Here is a 21,439-nt window from a genome sequence, read left to right on the forward strand (position 1 = left end):
TTTTTCCGGTTTATCTTGCATATCAAATTAAGCGCTCTGTATTTTATTAGGTACTGTGATCTAATCCTCATTACAAATCTAATTAAAGTGTTTAGCTTAATGTTCTCAGCTTCCAGGTGATAATTATGAGATTTTCTATCTTTGTTCTCACCATTACAGAAAGTGATACTGAATAATGTACTTACACACACAGCTGTCTGAGCCACAGGTTTAATACAAATGTATTGCTGTGATCAGCAAATTACTTTTTCTTTCAAAAAGCAGGGAGAGTCCACAACTTAATCCCTTACTATTGGGAAATACAACACCTAGCCACCAGGAGCAGGCAAAGACACCCCAGCCAAAGGCTTAAATATCCCTCCCACTTCCCCCATCCCCCCCAGTCATTCTTTGCCTTGCGTCACTAGAGGAGGATGGCAGGGAAATGCCAGAAGATTCAGATAGTCCTTTAATGGATATTTTCCCTTGAAGAGTGGGCTGGAGTTTTAAGTAATCATATAAATCGTATAAATCTCAGAGTATTGATGAACGTTGGTCTGGAAATACAGGGAAAGTTTTTCTGCGAAAGCGATCCAGACTAACAGCTCCTGGGCAATCGGTGTTAACGAGTTACACTGCTTGCTTTTCCACACTCGGATCCCTGTCAGAACACTGCGGCAAGGCTGTCACGCTTGAGGCTCTATCTGTTCCACAGCATAGATCCTGGAGGGTAAGTCTGCTTTATTTACAATTTAGCAGGGACTCGGTGTGACTCCTCATAACCTCAATAGGGTCAAAGGTTAATATCTCATTTAATTTGGAGATTATTTGGAACAGTTTGGGGATATCTGTACTGCTTTGTTCTGTAAGGAACACTTGTGAAGGTTTGGGCTCAAATACACTGCATACTTTTGGCAATGGAATAGACAGGTTTCACTTTAGTTTTTTGTGAGTTGTGCAGCTCCTAATAGCTTTGCGTGCTTTTCTCATAGCAGGGGGGAGGTCCCTTCTTGCGCACCATGTGATCGGGTGCGGCTTAATTAGTTTTCCTTATGATCCTGCTGCAGAAACTAACAATCCTACGGAGAGCGTTTTCTACAGCTTGTCTGGGTCTAGGAGGTGGTGAGTGCCCCAGTCATTGGTTATAAAGGTGACTTATTAAAAAAAAAAATTTTTTAGTTTTCTTACTGTGGGATTGCATATCATCAATGGAGGACTCTGCACCTTCTATATTAAATAATACCTGTGTGTATATATATATATATATATATATATATGTGTGTGTGTGTGTATATATATATATATATATATATATATATATATATATATATATATATATATATATATATATATATATATATATATATATATATATATATATATATATATATATATATATATATATATATATATATATATATATATATATATATATATTGTGAGGAGGCTGTGGTTTGTTCACCTGCTCAATTTTGTTCCAACTGCCTGGGTACCATCCTAAAGTCTAAGAAGGGAGCTAAATCTGCTAAGTCCCCCCCTTGCATAATTAGTCCCTCTGAGCCATCAACCTCTTAGGACTCTGTGATCCGGGAGATGCCTACCCTATCCCCTCAAATTGCTTCACATGCAGTTCCCCGTGGCACGCTTTTTCCCTGCATACTTTTCCACGCAGTTGCAATCTGCTGTGTCTGCAACCCTGAGTGCCTTACCTATCTATGAAAAACGAAAGAGAAAGGTTAAACATAGTTCTACTGAATTAGATATAGCTAATTTTCCAATCCGATTTAGCCAGTATGTCTCAACTCTGAGGATGAGGTAACCTCTGTAGCGTCAGATGGTGAACTCTCGGAGACTTCATTTACTAAACCTCCATCCGAGGAGCCCTCCTTCAGATTTAAGGTAGAACATCTGTGTTTTTTTTTTACTAAAGGAGGTTCTGTCTACTTTAGAGGTCCCGGAAGCAAAACTGCCTGAGGAGCCTAAGATCCCTAAGTTAGACAGGGTTTTCGAGGACAGAAAGGCCCCACAGACTTTTCCTTTCCCAGTTCACATGGCAAACATTATCAGTAGTGAATGGGAAAGAATTGAAACTCCTTTTTTTTTTTTTTCTCTTAGTCAGCTTTTAAGAAGTTATTCCTGGTCCCTGACTCTCAGCTGGAACTGTGGGGTTCCATCCCTAAGGTGGATGGCGCCATTTCAACGCTAGCTAAGCGTACCACTATCCCTCTGGATGACAGCTCTTCCTTTAGGTACCTATGGACAAGACGTTGGAAAGTCACCTGAGAAAAATGTTCAGACACAGGGTTTTTATTCCAACCGGCAGCAGCTGTAGCTGCTGTGGCTGGGGCAGCCACCTACTGGTGTGACTCTGTCAGAACTTATCAAGGTGGAATCTCCCCTCGAGGATATTCAGGAGAGGATTAAGGCCTTAAGAATAGCTAACTCCTTTATCTGATACAAATTTGCAAATTATACGCCTGAACGCAAAGGCTTCAGGCTTTGCTGTCCTAGCTTGCAGGGCTCTCTGGTTGAAATCTTGGTCCGTGGATATGGTTTCTAAATCCAGTCTCCTTTCCTTGCCATTCAAGGGGATGGTTTTTTTTGGTCCAGGTCTGGGCTCTGCAGGATAAGAAGAACAGACCTAAAGGACGGCAGTCCTCCTCTAATTGTTGTTCGGACAAGTCCAAAAGAACTCAATCATCCTCCAAACCCAAGAGTACCTAGAAGCCTGCTCAGTCCTGGAATAAGTCCAAGCAGACATCAAATCTGCATGAAGGGGTCGCCCCCCGATCCGGGATTCCATCAAGTAGTGGGCAGATGGTCGTTTTTCTCAGATGCCTGGTTCCAGGATGTTCAGGATCCTTGGGTGCTAGAGGTTGTATCTCAAGGATACAGGATAGGATTCAAATCTCATCCGCACAGGGGCAGATTCCTCCTCTCCAGACTATCTACAAGACCAGAGGAGAGGACAGCCTTTTTAGATTGTGTACTGGATCTAGCTTCCTTAGGAGTAATAATCCCTGTTCCTACATCAGAAAGAGGTCTGGGGTTCTATTCAAATCTATTTGTGGTTCCCAAAAAGGAGGGGGAAGCTTTGGTCTAATTCTGGACTTGAAGTGCCTTAAAGAAATTTCTAAGTGTCCCCTCAAGTTGGGAGATGATCAGATCGATCTTTCCCCTGGTTCAGGAAGGACAATTATGACTTGTCGATCTGAAGGATACAGTTCCTGAGGTTTGCCTTTCTGGATCCGCACTTCCAGTTTATAGCACTTCCATTTGGCTTAGCTACTACACCCAGGATATTTACAAAGGTTCTGGGTGCTCTACTAGCAGTGGCCAGAACCCAAGGTATTGCAATAGCACATTACCTGGATTATATCTTGGTAAAGGCACCATCTTTTCGTCTGGCAAGGGATCACTCAGAATTTCTTCTAAGTCTTCTTCGGTCACATGGATGGAAGATAAACTTGGAGAAGAGTTATCTTACGCCAAGTACCAGGGTCAATTTCCTGGGTACAGTCATAGACTTGGTATCCATGAAGATCTTTCTAATCAGAGACGTTGCAAGCTGACAACGGCGTGTCTTGCCCTCCAGGCCTTCTTAAGACCTTTGGTGGCCCAGTGTATGGAGGTGATTGGACTCATGGTGTCTTGTATGGACATAATTCCTTTTGCCAGATTCCATGTCAGACCTTTCCCAACAGAACGTATTGGACAGCCTGTCGAGACTCGCTCTCTTGGTGGCCCTGTCAAGATCACCTGTCTTGAGGCACGTGCTTCTTTAGACTGTTCTGGAAGATTGTGACTACGGACGCAAGTCTATCTGGCTGGGGTGTCGTTTGGGGTGCCAGGAAGACACAAGGGTTGTGAAGTCAGGAGGATTCCACTCTTCTGATCAACATTTTGGAACTCTGGGCAATCATTAATGCGCTGAAGGCCCCTTCTGAGTTTGTCCCAGTTTATCAGATTCCATTTGGATAATATAACTACTGTTGCCTACATCAACCATCAGGGAGGAACGAGAAGTTCCTTAGCAATGAGGGAGGTGTCTCAAATTCTAGAATGGGCAGAAGTCCACAACTGTATGCTGTCAGCGGTCCACATCCTGGGCACACAATCTTTTCACCCGGGGGAATGGTCTCTCCACCCGAGGTGTTTACAGAAATTTGAAGCAGATGGGGGAGGCTGGAGATAGATCTCATGGCCTCTCGGCTCAATGCCAAACTACCCAGGTATGGGTCTAGATCGAGGGATCCTCAAGCAGAGTTAATAGATACTCTAGCAGTTCCATGGAAGTTCAGACTCGTATATCTCTTTCCTCCATTGCCTCTTCTCCCTCGTGTGGTAGCATGCATCAAGCAGGAGCAAGCATCAGTGTTTCTAATTGCTCCATCCTGGCCGTGAAGGACCTGGTTCCTGGATCTGGTGAGAATGTCCTCATCTCCTCCATGGAGGTAGTTTTGTCTAAGGGACCTGCTGATACAGGGCCCCTGCCTACATAAAAATCTAGATTCTCTGAGGCTGACTGTGTGGAGATTGAATGCTTAGTCTTAGCCAAGAGAGGTTTTTCTGATAGTGTCATAGTGTCAGGGTTTGTTCCCTGTTTGCCATGTGCTGCCGGCAACCATTTTCCTCACCTCTCTTCCTGACTATGGTGCATTGTGGGGGATGCTGCTCATTTCCTACACTTCCTTTTATGGCCAGACAGGTGTGCATCATCCATGTGAGACAGGATGCAGTCTCAGAATTGTGATGTCATCACTTATATTTAAAGGGCCTGTGTTCAGTATGCTTTGCCTTTGCGTTGTCTCAGACCTGTTTGTGAGAGTTCCTGTGTATTACCTGGCTGCCTGACGTCCTTCCTGGTTCCTGATCCCTGGCTTGTTCCTGACTCTGCTGTTTTCCTTGTTCCTGATTCCGGGTCGTCTGACTCTTCGCTTTGGCTCCTGACTCGGCTCGTCTGACTACCAGCTCTGGTTTTGACTCCTGGCTTGTTATTTTACTTGTGGACTTTTTATTATTTTTTGCTATTAATAAAGGTGCGATTATTTTTGCACTTTTTGCAGTCTGATTCCTGGCACCCTGACACATAGACACTTCGATTCAAGCTGATAAGCCGGTTAGTCGGTGCATCTACCATAAGGTGTGGCGGACTTATGTGGTGTGAGGAACGTGGTGTTTTCTTGGCATAAGAATAAGGTTGCCAGAATTTTATCTTTTCTCCAACATGGATTGGAGAAGGGCCTATCTGCCAGCTCTCTGAAGGGACAGATATCTGCCCTGTTGGCGTTGCTGTACAAGAAATTAGTTGAGCTTCCAGATGTGCAGTCCTTTGTTAAGGCTCTGACTAGAATCAGACCTGTGTTTAGACCTGTGGCTCCACCTTGGAGTCTCAATCTTGTTCTTTGTGTTTTGCAGCAGGCTCCGTTTGAGCCCATGCATGTTGTTGACATTAAACTGTTATCTTGGAAAGTTTTGTTTCTATTAGCCATTGCCTCTGCTCAGAGTCTCTGAGATTTCGCTTTACAGTGTGACCCCCCCCCCCCTTACCTTGTTTTTCATGCCGATAAGGCTGTTTTACGTACTAGGTTAGGTTTCCTTCCTAAGGTGGTGTCAGATCATAACATTAATCAAGAGATTGTTGATACTTTCCTTGCGTCCTAATCCTTCAACGAAGGAATGTTTGCTTCACAATCTGGATGTGGTTCGTGCTTTGAAGTTTACCTTCAGTCTACTAAGGAGTTCAGACAATATTCATCTTTTTGTCGTTTATGCGGGTAGACGTATGGGTCAGAGGGCCACTACGTATTCCTTGTCTTTCTGGTTGAGGAGTGTCATCCGCTTGGCTTATGCGAAAGCGGGACAGCAGCCTCCTGAAAGAATAACGGCTCATTCCTCTAGAGCAGTTGCTTCTTCCTTGGCTTTTAAGAAGAAACCTTTATGAATCAGATTTGTAAGGCGGCCTGGTCCTCCTTACATACTTTTACTAAATTTTACAAGTTTGATGTGTTTGCTTTGGCTAAAGCAGCTTTTGGGAGACAGGTTTTATAGGCTGTGGTGCCCTTATATTAGGGTCCACCTTTTTCTTGTTCCCTCCCGTTATTCCTTCAGTGTCCTCTGGAGCTTGGGCATTGTTTCCCCAACAGTAAGGAATTAAGTCGTGGACTCTCCCTGCCTTTGGAAAGAAAACAAAATATATGCTCACCAGATAAATTCCTTTCTTTCCTGGCAGGGAGAGTCCACGACCTTGCCTGTAAGAATTTTTTGGGTGGCTCCCTTTTTGTTTTTCTTCTGGCACCTTTATACCCTGATGTTTCACCTACTTTTCCTTGTTCCCTCGGCCGAATGACTGAGGGGAAGGGGGAAGTGGGAGGGATATTTAAGCCTTTGGCTCTGGTGTCTTTGCCTCCTCCTGGTGGCCAGGTGTTATTTCCCAACAGTAAGGAATGAAGTTGTGGACACTCCCTGACCAGGAAAGAGTGGAATTTATCTGGTAAGCATACATTTTGGTTTTCTTAACAAACGTTTTTCACAAGTGTCTATAGAGCGAGGTATAAACATTTGTTATAATTGCATTATTAGTTATGATCTGTGCCGTATACTGAATGTATCGTAGCCCCAGGGTACTCTTATTAGGTACGGTCTGTCTGCTGCATATTGAATATATTGTAGCCCTAGGGTACTGCGTTATTAGGTACGGTCTGTCTGTATCATAGCCCCAGGGTACTGCGTTATTAGGTACGGTCTGACTGTATCATAGCCCCAGGGTACTGCGTAATTGGGTACGGTCTCTCTGTATCATAGCCCCAGGGTACTGCGTAATTGGGTACGGTCTCTCTGTATCATAGCCCCAGGGTACTGCGTAATTGGGTACGGTCTCTCTGTATCATAGCCCCAGGGTACTGCGTAATTGGGTACGGTCTCTCTGTATCATAGCCCCAGGGTACTGCATTATTAAGTACGGTCAGTCTGTATCATAGCTCCAGAGTACTGCGTTATTAGGTACCGTCTGTCTGTATCATAGCCCCAGGGTACTGCGTTATTAGGTACGGTCTGTATCATAGCCCCAGGGTACTGCGTTATTAGGTACGGTCTGTCTCTATCATAGCCCAGGGTACTGCGTTATTAGGTACGGTCTGTCTCTATCATAGCCCAGGGTACTGCGTTATTAGGTACGGTCTGTCTGTATCAAAGCCCCAGGGTACTGTTATTAGGTACGGTCTGTCTGTATCATAGCCCAGGGTACTGCGTAATTAGGTACCGTCTGTCCTGTATCATAGCCCAGGGTACTGCGTTATTAGGTACGGTCTGTCTGTATCAAAGCCCCAGGGTACTGTTATTAGGTACGGTCTGTCTGTATCATAGCCCAGGGTACTGCGTAATTAGGTACCGTCTGTCCTGTATCATAGCCCAGGGTACTGCGTTATTAGGTACGGTCTGTCTGTATCAAAGCCCCAGGGTACTGTTATTAGGTACGGTCTGTCTGTATCATAGCCCAGGGTACTGCGTAATTAGGTACCGTCTGTCTGTATCATAGCCCAGGGTACTGCGTTATTAGGTAGGTCTCTCTCTGTATCAGTATCATAGCCCCAGGGTACTCTGTTATTAGGTACAGTCTCTCTGTATCATAGCCCCAGGGTACTGTGTTATTAGGTACGGTCTGACTGTATCATAGCCGTAGGGTACTGCGTTAGGTACGGTCTCTCTGTATCATAGCCCCAGGGTACTGCGTTATTAGGTACGGTCGGTATGTATCTGTATCATAGTCCCAGGGTACTACGTTATTGGGTACGGTCTCTCTGTATCAGTATCATAGCCCCAGGGTACTGTTATTAGTTACGGTCTGTATCATAGTCCCAGGGTACTGCGTTATTAGGTACGCTCTCTCAGTATCATAGCCCCAGGGTACTGCATTATTAGGTACGGTCGGTCTGTATCATAGCCCCAGGGTACTGCATTATTAGTACGGTCTGTCTGCATCATAGCCCCAGGGTACTGCGTTATTGGGTACGGTCTGTATCATAGCCCAGGGTACTGCGTTATTAGGTACGCTCTCTCTGTATCAGTATCATAGCCCCAGGGTACTGCGTTATTAGGTACGGTCTGTCTGTATCATAGCCCCAGGGTACTGCGTTATTTGGTACGGTCTGTCTGTTTCATAACCCCAGGGTACTGCGTTATTAGGTAGGTTCTGTATCATAGCCCCAGGGTACTGCGTTATTGGGTACGGTCTGACTTTATCAAAGCCCCAGGGTATTGCGTTATTAGGTACGGTCTGTCTGTATCTTAGCCCCAGGGTACTGCGTATATTGAATGTATCATTGCTCCATATTGTCATCTGTATATTGAATGTATCATTGCCCCATATTATCTGTCAAGGTTGAGCGCTGTTCTGATCCATGTGTTTCTCTTCTGTTCAGGTGGTGCTCCCAATTACTATCCCAACAGCTTTTCTGCTCCGGATGCCCAGCCTAAGCTGAGGGAGCACAAGTTCAGAGTGTCAGCGGACGTGGCACGCTACAACAGCTCTGATGAGGACAACGTGACCCAGGTAATGGCAAAGGGGTGGATAGTATGTACCATGACTTAACTAGCTGTTGCTAACACTTGATACTGGAGAAGTAAAGGGGATATGTATATATAGGACCCGATGCGTGCCAACAGCCACAATAACCCCCTTTTCTCTTGTGCGTAACTGTTAGCCTTCCACTCGTAATCTAGCCCTAAATGTTTATATATGCACAGTATATATCAGTAATTAAGTGCTGCATTACAAAAGGTCTGCACACACAATAAATGATTACATATGCACAGTATATATCAGTGATTAAGTGCCACATTACAAAAGGTCTGCACACAAAATACGTTTCAGATTACAAGTGGCGCTTCCTTACGCTCAAGCAATAGGGGTTTATCGCAGGTGTTTGTGCGCGTCGGGTTTTCCATGTTACAAGTTGAAAGTAAACTCGATCGATTGAGCGCAATTTATGTCAACACGCGTCAAAGTTAGCATGGCCTCAGAGCTCTGGTTAACTGTTTCATGAAACAAAACGGTCACAAAACAGTATATGTCAGTAATTAAGTGCTGCATTACAAAAGGTCTGAGCACACGTTTATATATGCACAGTATATATCAGTAATTGTCACGTTACAAAATTGCTAAATTATTGTGTGCCCGCAAACTGGCAAATTTGACAGTTAACGGCATGTGATAATCAGCCATTACAAGTGGCTGGTTATTGCTACCTCGAGCTCACAGTAGCAATTAGCACTATTAATGAGATCTTTAATTTTTATATATTTAAGTAAATATGTGTATGCTTCTATACATATATATTTGTGTTAATATGTATAGATTGCTGCGCTACTTACCCCCTTCGCTGCGCTTAGGTTCTGATGACGTCCGATGGCATCCGAAGGAGGCTCCCATTGGAGCCTATGGAAGCACACTAGTGAGCGCAGTGCTTCCCAGCAATGTGAACGCAAGCTCGCGTTAGCATTATTAAGTTGTAATACCAGCGCACATTAGCGTGCACTAGTATTACACAGTGGAGAGCAAATATCGATTTCTTGAAAGCGATATTTAGTGCTCCACTTGTAATCTGGCCCTAAATGTTTATATGTGCATAGTATATATCAGAAATTAAGTGCTGTTACTAAAGGTCTGTGCACACAATAGATGTTTATATATTCACCGTATATATCAGTAATTAAAGGGGCATTGTACACTAGATTTTTCTTTGCATAGATGTTTTGTAGATGATCCATTTATATAGCCCATCTGGGTGTGTTTTTCTAAAAAAATATAGTTTTGCTTATTTTTAAATAACATTGTGCTGATTTTCAGACTCCTAACCAAGCCCCAAAGTTTTAGATGTATACTGATGTATACAGACTTCAGACTGCTTCTTTATGTATAATGGGCCTTTTCATTTGCAGGGGAGGGAGGAGGTTCTGCGATCAGCCCCTTTCAGTGGGTGTCCCTGGCTAAACTTATCAATAGTGCTAAACTGGGAGCTTCTAAGTAAGCTTTTAAAAGGTTTTATACTGGATTTTTTTCATGTAATTGGCAAGAGTTGATGAGCTAGTGACGTATGGGATATACAATCCTACCAGGAGGGGCAAAGTTTCCCAAACCTCAAAATGCCTATAAATACACCCCTCACCACACCCACTATTCAGTTTTACAAACTTTGCCTCCTATGGAGGTAGTGAAGTAAGTTTGTGCTTATGATTTCTTCTATAAGCGCTTCTAAGCATTCTGAAGCCCAATTCCTCTCAGAGTACAGTGTTTGTCAGAGGAATGTGAAGAGAGTATCGCCTATTTGATTTTATGGTTTCCCTCGCTGGAAATCTTTTTAAAGGGTTCTCTGTTATCGGTCGTAGGGATTCCTCTCCTACCTCCCTTTTTCAGATCAACGATATATTCTTATATACCGTTACCTCTGCTGACAGCTTTCAGTATTTGTTTGGCTATCTGCTATATGTGGATAGATGTCTTTCGGTAAGTATGTATCATTATTTAAGACACTCTAAGCTATGGTTTGGCGCTTTATGTATAAAGTTTTAAATATATGTATTTTACTTATATTTTCCATGAGTCAGGTCTATGTGTATTTCCCTTTGCAGTCTGGCAGTTTTGTTATGGGAATCATGTTTTAGGAAGTTTTTCTTACCTGGGGTATAGTCTTTTTAATTTGACTTTTTTTTTTCTTTGAATAACTTGCAGCAATTAGGCTTGTGAGGGTGCAAAATGCTATTTTCTCTTGTAAGGTATATCCAGTCCACGGATTCATCCATTACTTGTGGGATATTCTCCTTCCCAACAGGAAGCTGCAAGAGGACACCCACAGCAGAGCTGTCTATATAGCTTCTCCCCTAACTGCCACTCCCAGTCAATTTCTTGCAGCTCTCGACAAGAAAGGAAGTATCAAGAGATATGTGGTGACTTAGTGTAGTTTATCTTCAATCAAAAGTTTATTTTTAAACGGTACCGGCGTTGTACTGTTTTTACCTCAGGCAGAAATTAGAAGAAGAGTTCTGCCTGAGGTTTTTGATGATCTTAGCAGGTTGTAACTAAGGTCCACTGCTGTTCTCACACATAACTGAAGAGTATGGGAAAACTTCAGCTGGGGGAATGGCCGGCAGGATTACCTGCTCTGAGGTATGTTCAGTATATTTTTTTCTAGAGAGATAAGGTCTAGAAAATGCTGACAGTGCCTGATATATTTAAGGTAAGCCTGATTACAGTGATTTAACAAACGACTGGGATCATGCTTGCAGTAAAGGGTAATATTCATGTTTATTGCTCTTATTACTTAGTATGTAAAACGTTTGCATGAGATATAAAAAACGTTTTTTACTGAAGGTGATAAATCTTTATTTGGGGCCTAGTTTTCCACATGGCTGATTAGATTTCTCCGAGGAGTAGTTATTTATGGCCCTTTCACTTTGAGTGCATGGTGGGAGGGGCCTATTTTGGCGCTCTAATTGCGCAGTAGTTTTTGCAGTCTGAGACATCCAGCTCCCTGACATATAGGACCTCTGTAAAGGGTTTCTTTCATGTAATTAGCAAGAGTCCATGAGCTAGTGACGTATGGGATATACATTCCTACCAGGAGGGGCAAAGTTTCCCAAACCTTAAAATGCCTATAAATACACCCCTCACCACACCCACAATTCAGTTTTACAAACTTTGCCTCCGATGGAGGTGGTGAAGTAAGTTTGTGCTAGATTCTACGTTGATATGCGCTCCGCAGCAAGTTGGAGCCCGGTTTTCCTCTCAGCGTGCAGTGAATGTCAGAGGGATGTGAGGAGAGTATTGCCTATTTGAATGCAGTGATCTCCTTCTACGGGGTCTATTTCATAGGTTCTCTGTTATCGGTCGTAGAGATTCATCTCTTACCTCCCTTTTCAGATCGACGATATACTCTTATATATACCATTACCTCTGCTGATTCTCGTTTCAGTACTGGTTTGGCTTTCTACAAACATGTAGATGAGTGTCCTGGGGTAAGTAAATCTTATTTTCTGTGACACTCTAAGCTATGGTTGGGCACTTTGTTTATAAAGTTCTAAATATATGTATTCAAACATTTATTTGCCTTGACTCAGAATGTTCAACATTCCTTATTTTTCAGACAGTCAGTTTCATATTTGGGATAAATGCATTTGTTTCAATCATTTTTTCTTACCTTAAAAAATTTGACTTTTTCCCTGTGGGCTGTTAGGCTCGCGGGGGCAGAAAATGCTTCATTTTATTGCGTCATTCTTGGCGCGGACTTTTTTGGCGCAAAATTTTTTTTCTGTTTCCGGCGTCATACGTGTCGCCGGAAGTTGCGTCATTTTTTGACTTTTTTTGCGTCAAAAATGTCGGCGTTCCGGATGTGGCGTCATTTTTGGCGCCAAAAGCATTTAGGCGCCAAATAATGTGGGCGTCTTTTTTGGCGCTAAAAAATATGGGCGTCACTTTTTTCTCCACATTATTTAAGTCACATTATTTATTGCTTCTGGTTGCTAGAAGCTTGTTCACTGGCATTTTTTTCCCATTCCTGAAACTGTCATTTAAGGAATTTGATCAATTTTGCTTTATATGTTGTTTTTTTCTTTTACATATTGCAAGATGTTCCACGTTGCAACTGAGTCAGAAGATACTTCAGGAAAATCACTGCCCAGTGCTGGAGCTACCAAGCTAAGTGTATCTGCTATAAACTTTTGGTATCTGTTTCTCCAGCTGTTGTTTGTATTGCATGTCATGTCAAACTTATTAATGCAGATAAAATTTCCTTTAGTACTGTTACATTACCTGTTGCTGTTCCGTCAACATCTAATTTTCAGAGTGTTCCTGATAACATAAGAGATTTTATTTTTTAAATCCATTAGAAGGCTATGTCTGTTATTTCTCCTTCTAGTATACATAAAAGTCTTTTAAAACTTCTCTTTTTTCAGATGAATTTTTAAATGAACATCATCATTCTGATACTGATAATGGTTCTTCTGGTTCAGAGGTTTCTGTCTCAGAGGTTGATGCTGATAAATCTTTGTATTTGTTCAAGATGGAATTTATTCGTTCTTTACTTAAAGAAGTATTATTTGCATTAGAAATAGAGGATTCTGGTCCTCTTGATACTAAATGTAAATGTTTAAATAAGGTTTTTAAATCTCCTGTAGTTATTCCAGAAGTGTTTTATCTCCCTGATGCTATTTCTGAAGTAATTTCCAGGGAATGGAATAATTTGGGTAATTTATTTACTCCTTCTAGACGTTTAAGCAATTATATCCTGTGCCATCTGACAGATTAGAGTTTTTTGGGACAAAAATCCATAAGGTTATGGGGCTGTCTCTACTCCTGCTAATGTACTACTATTCCTACGGCAGATAGTACTTCATTTAAGGATCCTTTAGATAGGAAAATTGAATCCTTTCTAAGAAAAGCTTACTTATGTTCAGGTAATCTTCTTAGACCTGCTATATTTTTAGCGGATGTTGCTGCAGCTTCAACTTTTTGGTTAGAAGCTTTAGCGCAACAAGTAACAGATCATAATTTTATAGCATTATTATTATTCTATAACATGCTAATAATTTTATTGGTGATACCATCTTTTGATATCATTAGAGTTGATGTCAGGTATATGTCTCTAGCTATTTTAGCTAGAAAAGCTTTATGGATTAAACTTGGAATGCTGATATGTCTTCTAAGTCAACTTTGCTTTCCCTTTCTTTCCAGGGTAAATAATAATTTTCGTTCCCTTCCTCACAACAAGGAACAAAAGCCTGATCCTTCTTCCTCAGGAGCGGTATCAGTTTGGAAACTATTTCCAGTTTGGAATATATCCAAGCCTTATAGAAACCTATAGCCAGCTCCTAAGTACCTATGAAGGTGCGGCCCTTATTCCAGATCAGCTGGTATGGGGCAGATTACGTTTTCTTCAAGGAAATTTGGATCAATTCCGTTCTCAATCTCTGGTTTCAGAACATTGTTTCAGAAAGGTACAGAATTGGCTTCAAGTTAAGGCCTCCTGCTAAGAGATTTTTTTCTTTCCCGTGTCCCAGTTAACACAGCAAAGGCTCAGCATTTCTGAAATGTGTTTCAGATCTAGAGTTGGCTGGAGTATTTATGCCAGTTCCAGTTCTGGAACAGGGGCTGGGGTTTTATTTTATCTCTTCATTGTACCAAAGAAGGTCAATTCCTTCAGACCAGTTCCGGATCTATCATTATTGAATCGTTATGTTAGGATACCAACATTCAAGATGGTTACTGTAGGACTATCCTGCCTTTTGTTTAGCAAGGGCATTATATATCTACAATAGATTTACAGGATGTGTATCTGAATATTCCGATTCATCCAGATCACTTTTAGTGTCTGAGATTCTCTTTTTAGACAAGCATTACCAGTTTTTTGGCTCTACCGTTTGGCCTAGCCTCAGTTCCAAGAATTTTTTTAAAAGGTTCTCGGTGCCCTTCTTTCTTTAATCAGAGAACAGGGTTTTGGTATTTCCTTATTTGAACGATATCATGGTACTTGCTCAGTCTTCTCATTTCCGAAGAATCTCATACGAATCGACTTGTGTTGTTTCTTCAAGTTCATGGTTGGAGGATCAATATACCAATCAATTCATTGATTCCTCAGACAAGGGTAACCTTTTTAGGTTTCTAGATAGATTCAGTGTCTATGACTCTGTCCTTGTCAGACAAGAGAAGTTTAACATTGATATCAGCTTGTCAAAACCTTCAGTCACAATCATTCCCTTTGGTAGCCTTATGCATGGAAATGTTGGGTCTTAGGACTGCCGCATCAGATGCGATCTCCTTTGCTCGTTTTCACATGCGACCTCTTCAGCTCTGTATGCTGAACCAATGGTGCAGGGATTACTCAAAGATATCTCAATTAATATCTTTAAACCGATTTTACGACACTCTCTGACATGGTGGACAGATCACCATCGTTTAGTTCAGGGGGCTTCTTGTTCTTCCGACCTGGACTATAATCTCAACAGATGCAAGTCTTACAGGTTGGGGAGCTGTGTGGGGGTATCTGACGGCACAAGGGGTTTGGGAATCTCAGGAGGTGAGATTTCCGATCAATATTTTGGAACTCCGTGCAATTTTCAGAGCTCTTCAGTCTTGGCCTCTTCTGAAGAGAGAGTTGTTCATTTGTTTTCAGATAGACAATGTCACAACTGTGGCATACATCAATCATCAAGGAGGGACTCACAGTCCTCTGGCTATGAAAGAAGTATCTCGAATTTTGGTTTGGGCGGAATCCAGCTCCTGTCTAATCTCTGCGGTTCATATCCCAGGTATGGACAATTGGAAAGCGGATTATCTCAGTCGCCAAACGTTGCATCCGGGCGAATGGTCTCTTCACCCAGAGGTATTTCTTCAGATTATTCAAATGTGGGAACTTCCAGAAATAGTTCTGATGGTTTCTCATCTAAACAAGAAACTTCCCAGGTATCTGTCCAGATCCCGGGATCCTCAGGCGGAGGCAGTGGATGCATTATCACTTCCTTGGAAGTATCATCCTGCCTATATCTTTCCGCCTCTAGTTCTTCTTCCAAGAGTAATCTCCAAGATTCTGAAGGAATGCTCGTTTGTTCTGCTGGTAGCTCCGGCATGGCTTCACAGGTTTTGGTATGCGGATCTTGTCCGGATGGCCTCTTGCCAACCGTGGACTCTTCCGTTAAGACCAGACCTTCTGTCTCAAGGTCCTTTTTTCCATCAGGATCTGAAATCCTTAAATTTAAAGGTATGGAGATTGAACGCTTGATTCTTGGTCAAAGAGGTTTCTCTGACTCTGTGATTAATACTATGTTTCAGGCTCGTAAATCTGTATCCAGAGAGATATATTATAGAGTCTGGAAGACTTATATTTCTTGGTGTCTTTCTCATCATTTTTCTTGGCATTCTTTTAGAATACCGAGAATATTACAGTTTCTTCAGGATGGTTTAGATAAGGGTTTGTCCGCAAGTTCCTTGAAAGGACAAATCTCTGCTCTTTCTGTTCTTTTTCACAGAAAGATTGCTATTCTTCCTGATATTCATTGTTTTGTACAAGCTTTGGTTCGTATAAAGCCTGTCATTAAGTCAATTTCTCCTCCTTGGAGTTTGAATTTGGTTCTGGGGGCTCTTCAAGCTCCTCCATTTGAACCTATGCATTCATTGGACATTAAATTACTTTCTTGGAAAGTTTTGTTCCTTTTGGCCATCTCTTCTGCCAGAAGAGTTTCTGAATTATCTGCTCTTTCTTGTGAGTCTCCTTTTCTGATTTTTCATCAGGATAAGGCGGTGTTGCGAACTTCTTTTGAATTTTTACCTAAGTTGTGAATTCCAACAACATTAGTAGAGACATTGTGGTTCCTTCATTATGTCCTAACCCTAAGAATTCTAAGGAGAAATCGTTGCATTCTTTGGATATTGTTAGAGCTTTGAAATATTATGTTGAAGCTACTAAGTCTTTCCGAAAGACTTCTAGTTTATTTGTTATCTTTTCCGGTTCTAGAAAGGCCAGAAAACTTCTGCCATTTCTTTGGCATCTTGGTTGAAATCTTTAATTCATCTTGCCTATGTTGAGTCGGGTAAAACTCCGCCTCAGAGGATTACAGCTCATTCTACTAGGTCAGTTTCTACTTCCTGGGCGTTTAGGAATGAAGCTTCGGTTGATCAGATTTGCAAAGCGGCAACTTGGTCCTCTTTGCATACTTTTACCAAATTCTACCATTTTGATGTATTTTCTTCTTCTGAAGCAGTTTTTGGTAGAAAAGTACTTCAGGCAGCGGTTTCAGTTTGAATCTTCTGCTTATGTTTTTCATTAAACTTTAATTTGGGTGTGGATTATTTTCAGCAGGAATTGGCTGTCTTTATTTTATCCCTCCCTCTCTAGTGACTCTTGTGTGGAAAGATCCACATCTTGGGTAGTCATTATCCCATACGTCACTAGCTCATGGACTCTTGCTAATTACATGAAAGAAAACATAATTTATGTAAGAACTTACCTGATAAATTAATTTCTTTCATATTAGCAAGAGTCCATGAGGCCCGCCCTTTTTTGTGGTGGTTATGATTTTTTTGCATAAAGCACAATTATTCCAATTCCTTATTTTATATGCTTTCGCACTTTTTTCTTATCACCCCACTTCTTGGCTATTCGTTAAACTGAATTGTGGGTGTGGTGAGGGGTGTATTTATAGGCATTTTAAGGTTTGGGAAACTTTGCCCCTCCTGGTAGGAATGTATATCCCATACGTCACTAGCTCATGGACTCTTGCTAATATGAAAGAAATGAATTTATCAGGTAAGTTCTTACATAAATTATGTTTTTTGTTGCTACAAAAGTCGTTTTAAGGGCAGGTAGGAGCCACAGTAGAGCTGTGGCAGTTTGCTTGTGACTGTTTATAACGGTTTTATCGTTTTTCTGATTCGTTTTTGAGCCTGAGGGGTTAATCATCCATTTGCAAGTGGGTGCAATGCTATTTTAGTCTATTATACATACTGTAAAAATTTCGTAGAGTTTACTGCTTTTTTTCACTGTTTTGCAGTTTATGTGATTGTTTTTTTTCCCTTAAAGGCACAGTACAGTTTTTTATATTCTGCTTTTTTACATTTATTAAAGTGTTTTTCAAGCTTGCTGGTCTCATTACTAGTCTGTTAAACATGTCTGACATAGAGGAAACTCCTTGTTCATTATGTTTAGAAGCCATTGTGGAACCCCCTCTTAGAATGTGTACCAAATGCACTGATCTTACTATAAATTATAAAGACCATATTCTGGCTTTAAAAGATTTATCACCAGAGGAAATTGACAAGGGGGAAGTTATGCCGACTAACTCTCCCCGCGTGTCAGAACCTATAACTCCCGCTCAAGGGACGCCAAGTACATCTAGCGCGCCCATTGCGTATACCTTACAAGACATGGCGGCAGTTATGAATCATACCCTTACAGAGGTATTGTCCAAACTGCCAGGGTTACAAGGAAAGCGAGACAGCTCTGGGGCTAGAACAAATACAGAGCTCTCTGACGCTTTAGTAGCTATGTCTGATATACCCTCACAATGTGCAGAAGCCGAAGCAGGAGAGCTTCTATCTGTGGGTGATTTTTCTGATTCAGGGAAGACACTTCAACCTGATTCTGATATTTCTACATTTAAATTTAAACTTTAACACCTCCGCGTGTTGCTCAGGGAGGTTTTAGCAACTCTGGATGACTGTGACGCCATTGTAGTCCCAGAGAAATTGTGTAAATTGGATAAATACTATGCAGTGCCTGTTTACACTGATGTTTTTCCAATCCCTAAGAGGTTTTCAGAAATTATTGCCAAGGAATGGGATAGACCAGGTATACCATTCTCTCCCCCTCCTGTTTTTAAAAAGATGTTTCCTATAGATGCCGCTACACACGGGACTTGTGGCAAACGGTCCCTAAGGTGGAGGGAGCAGTCTCTACCCTAGCGAAGCGTACAACTATCCCTGTCGAGGACAGTTGTGCTTTTCTAGATCCAATGGATAAAAAAATTAGAAAGTTACCTTAAGAAATTTTTTATTCAACAAGGTATTATTCTCCAGCCCCTTGCATGCATTGCCCCAGTCACTGCTGCTGCAGCCTTCTGGTTTGAGTCTCTAGAAGAGGCTCTACAGGTAGAAACCCAGTTGGATGATATCCTTGACAAGCTTAAAGCTCTTAAGCTAGCCAATTCATTTGTTTCCGACGCCGTTGTTCATTTAACCAAGCTAACGGCTAAAAATTCAGGTTTTCCTATTCAGGCGCGTAGGGCGCTATGGCTTAAATCGTGGTCAGATGACGTTACTTCAAAGTCTAAGCTTCTCAACATTCCCTTCAAGGGGCAGACCCTATTCGGGCCTGGACTGAAGGAGATCATTTCTGATATTACTGGAGGAAAAGGTCACGCCCTTCCTCAGGATAGGTCCAACAAATTAAGGACCAAACAGACTAATTTTCGTTCCTTTCGAAACTTCAAGAGTGGCGCAGCTTCAACTTCCTCTAATACAAAACAAGAGGGAAATTTTGCCCAGTCCAAGCCGGTCTGGAGACCTAACCAGGCTTGGAACAAGGGAAAGCAGGCCAAAAAACCTGCTGCTGCCTCTAAGACAGCATGAAGGATCAGCCCCCGATCCGGAAACGGATCTAGTAGGGGGCAGACTTTCTCTCTTCGCCCAGGCTTGGGCAAGAGATGTCCAGGATCCCTGGGCGTTGGAAATTGTGTCCCAGGGATATCTTCTGGATTTCAAAGCTTCTTCCTCAAAAGGGAGATTTCATCTCTCACAATTATCTGCAAACCAGATAAAGAGAGAGGCATTCTTACATTGTGTTCAAGACCTCCTAGTTATGGGAGTGATCCACCCAGTTCCAAAGGAGGAACAGGGGCAAGGCTTCTATTCAAATCTGTTTGTAGTTCCCAAGAAAGAGGGACCATTCAGACCAATCTTAGATCTCAAGATCTTAAACAAATTTCTCAAGGTCCCATCCTTCAAGATGGAGACTATTCGAACCATCCTACCTATGATCCAGGAGGGTCAATATATGACTACCGTAGACTTAAAGGATGCTTATCTTCACATTCCGATACACAGAGATCATCATCGGTTTCTCAGGTTCACTTCCTAGACAGGCATTACCAGTTTGTGGCTCTTCCCTTTGGGTTAGCCACGGCACCAAGAATCTTTACGAAGGTTCTAGGGTCACTCCTAGCGGTCCTAAGGCCACGGGGTATAGCAGCAGCCCCTTACCTAGACGACATTCTGATACAGGCGTCGAATTTTCAAATCGCCAGGTCCCATACGGACATTGTTCTGGCATTCCTGAGGTCTCATGGGTGGAAGGTGAACGAAGAAAAGAGTTCTCTATCCCCTCTCACAAGAGTTTCCTTCCTAGGAACTGAGATTCTGTAGAAATTAAGATTTACCTGACAGAGACCAGGTTGTCAAAACTTCTAAATTCCTGCAGTGTTCTTTATTCCACTTCTCGCCCTTCAGTGGCTCAGTGTATGGAAGTAATCGGCTTAATGGTAGCGGCAATGGACATAGTGCCGTTTGCCCGCCTACATCTCAGACCGCTGCAACTGTGCATGCTCAGTCAGTGGAATGGGGATTACACAGGTTTGTCCCCTCTACTAAATCTGGATCAAGAGACCAGGGATTCTCTTCTCTGGTGGCTATCTCGGGTCCATCTGTCCAAGGGTATGACCTTCCACAGGCCAGATTGGACTGGGCTGGGGTGCAGTCTGGAACTCCCTGAAGGCTCTCAGGAGGAGGCACTCTGGAACTAAGAGCGATATTCAATGCTCTTCAGGCTTGGCCTCAGCTTGCTGCGGTCAGGTTCATCAGATTTCAGTCGGACAATTTCACGACTGTAGCCTACATCAACCATCAAGGGGGAACAAGGAGTTCCCTAGCAATGTTGGAGGTTTCAAAAATAATTCTTTGGGCAGAGGTTCACTCTTGCCATCTCTCAGCTATCCATATCCCAGGAGTAGAGAACTGGGAGGCGGATTTTCTAAGTCGGCAGACTTTTCATCCGGGGGAGTGGGAACTCCATCCAGAGGTATTTGCACAGTTGATTCAACTTTGGGGCAAACCAGAACTGGATCTCATGGCGTCTCGTCAGAACGCCAAGCTTCCTTGTTACGGATCCAGGTCCAGGGATCCCAAGGTATCAGGAGAGAGCTTCTGTGATTTTGATAGCATGTGCATGGCCACGCAGGACTTGGTATGCAGATCTGGTTGACATGTCATCCCTTCCACCATGGACTCTGCCGCTAAGGCAGGACCTTCTACTTCAGGGTCCTTTCAACCATCCAAATCTAATTTCTCTGCATCTGACTGCTTGGAGATTGAACGCTTGATTTTATCAAAGCGTGGTTTCTCTGAGTCGGTCATTGACACCTTAATTCAGGCTCGAAAGCCGGTCACTAGGAAAATCTATTATAAGATATGGTGTAGATATCTTCATTGGTGTGAATCCAAAGGTTACTCATGGAGTAAGGTCAGGATTCCTAGGATATTATCTTTTCTCCAAGAAGGATTGGAGAAGGGATTGTCAGCTAGTTCCTTAAAGGGACAGATTTCTGCTCTGTCTATTCTTTTGCACAAGCGTCTGGCTGATACTCCAGATGTTCAGGCGTTTTGTCAGGCTTTAGTTAGAATCAAGCCTGTGTTTAAACCTGTTGCTCCACCATGGAGTTTAAATTTAGTTCTTAAGGTTCTGCAAGGGGTTCCGTTCGAACCTTTGCATTCCATAGATATTAAACTTTTATCTTGGAAAGTTCTGTTTTTAGTAGCTATCTCCTCAGCTCGAAGAGTTTCGGAGTTATCTGCTTTACAATGTGATTCCTCTTATCTCATTTTCCATGCAGATAAGGTAGTGTTACGTACCAAACCTGGTTTTCTTCCTAAGGTGGTATCTAATAAAAATATCAATCAGGAGATTGTTGTTCCTTCACTATG

The 21,439-nt window shown here is 42.3% G+C and overlaps 1 protein-coding gene across 1 annotated transcript in view; it reads left to right on the forward strand.

Moving 5' to 3' along the window:
- The window catches only part of CAT (catalase), a 345,988-nt gene that overhangs the window by 46,051 nt on the left and 278,498 nt on the right, over positions 1 to 21,439 (forward strand). The window contains exon 10 of the mRNA XM_053720531.1: positions 8,400 to 8,530. Within this exon, the coding sequence (XP_053576506.1) occupies positions 8,400 to 8,530 (131 nt within the window). The remainder of the gene's footprint in view (positions 1 to 8,399; positions 8,531 to 21,439) is intronic.

This window comes from Bombina bombina, chromosome 7, assembly GCF_027579735.1.
Source record: "Bombina bombina isolate aBomBom1 chromosome 7, aBomBom1.pri, whole genome shotgun sequence".
Taxonomy (NCBI): Eukaryota; Metazoa; Chordata; class Amphibia; order Anura; family Bombinatoridae; genus Bombina; species Bombina bombina.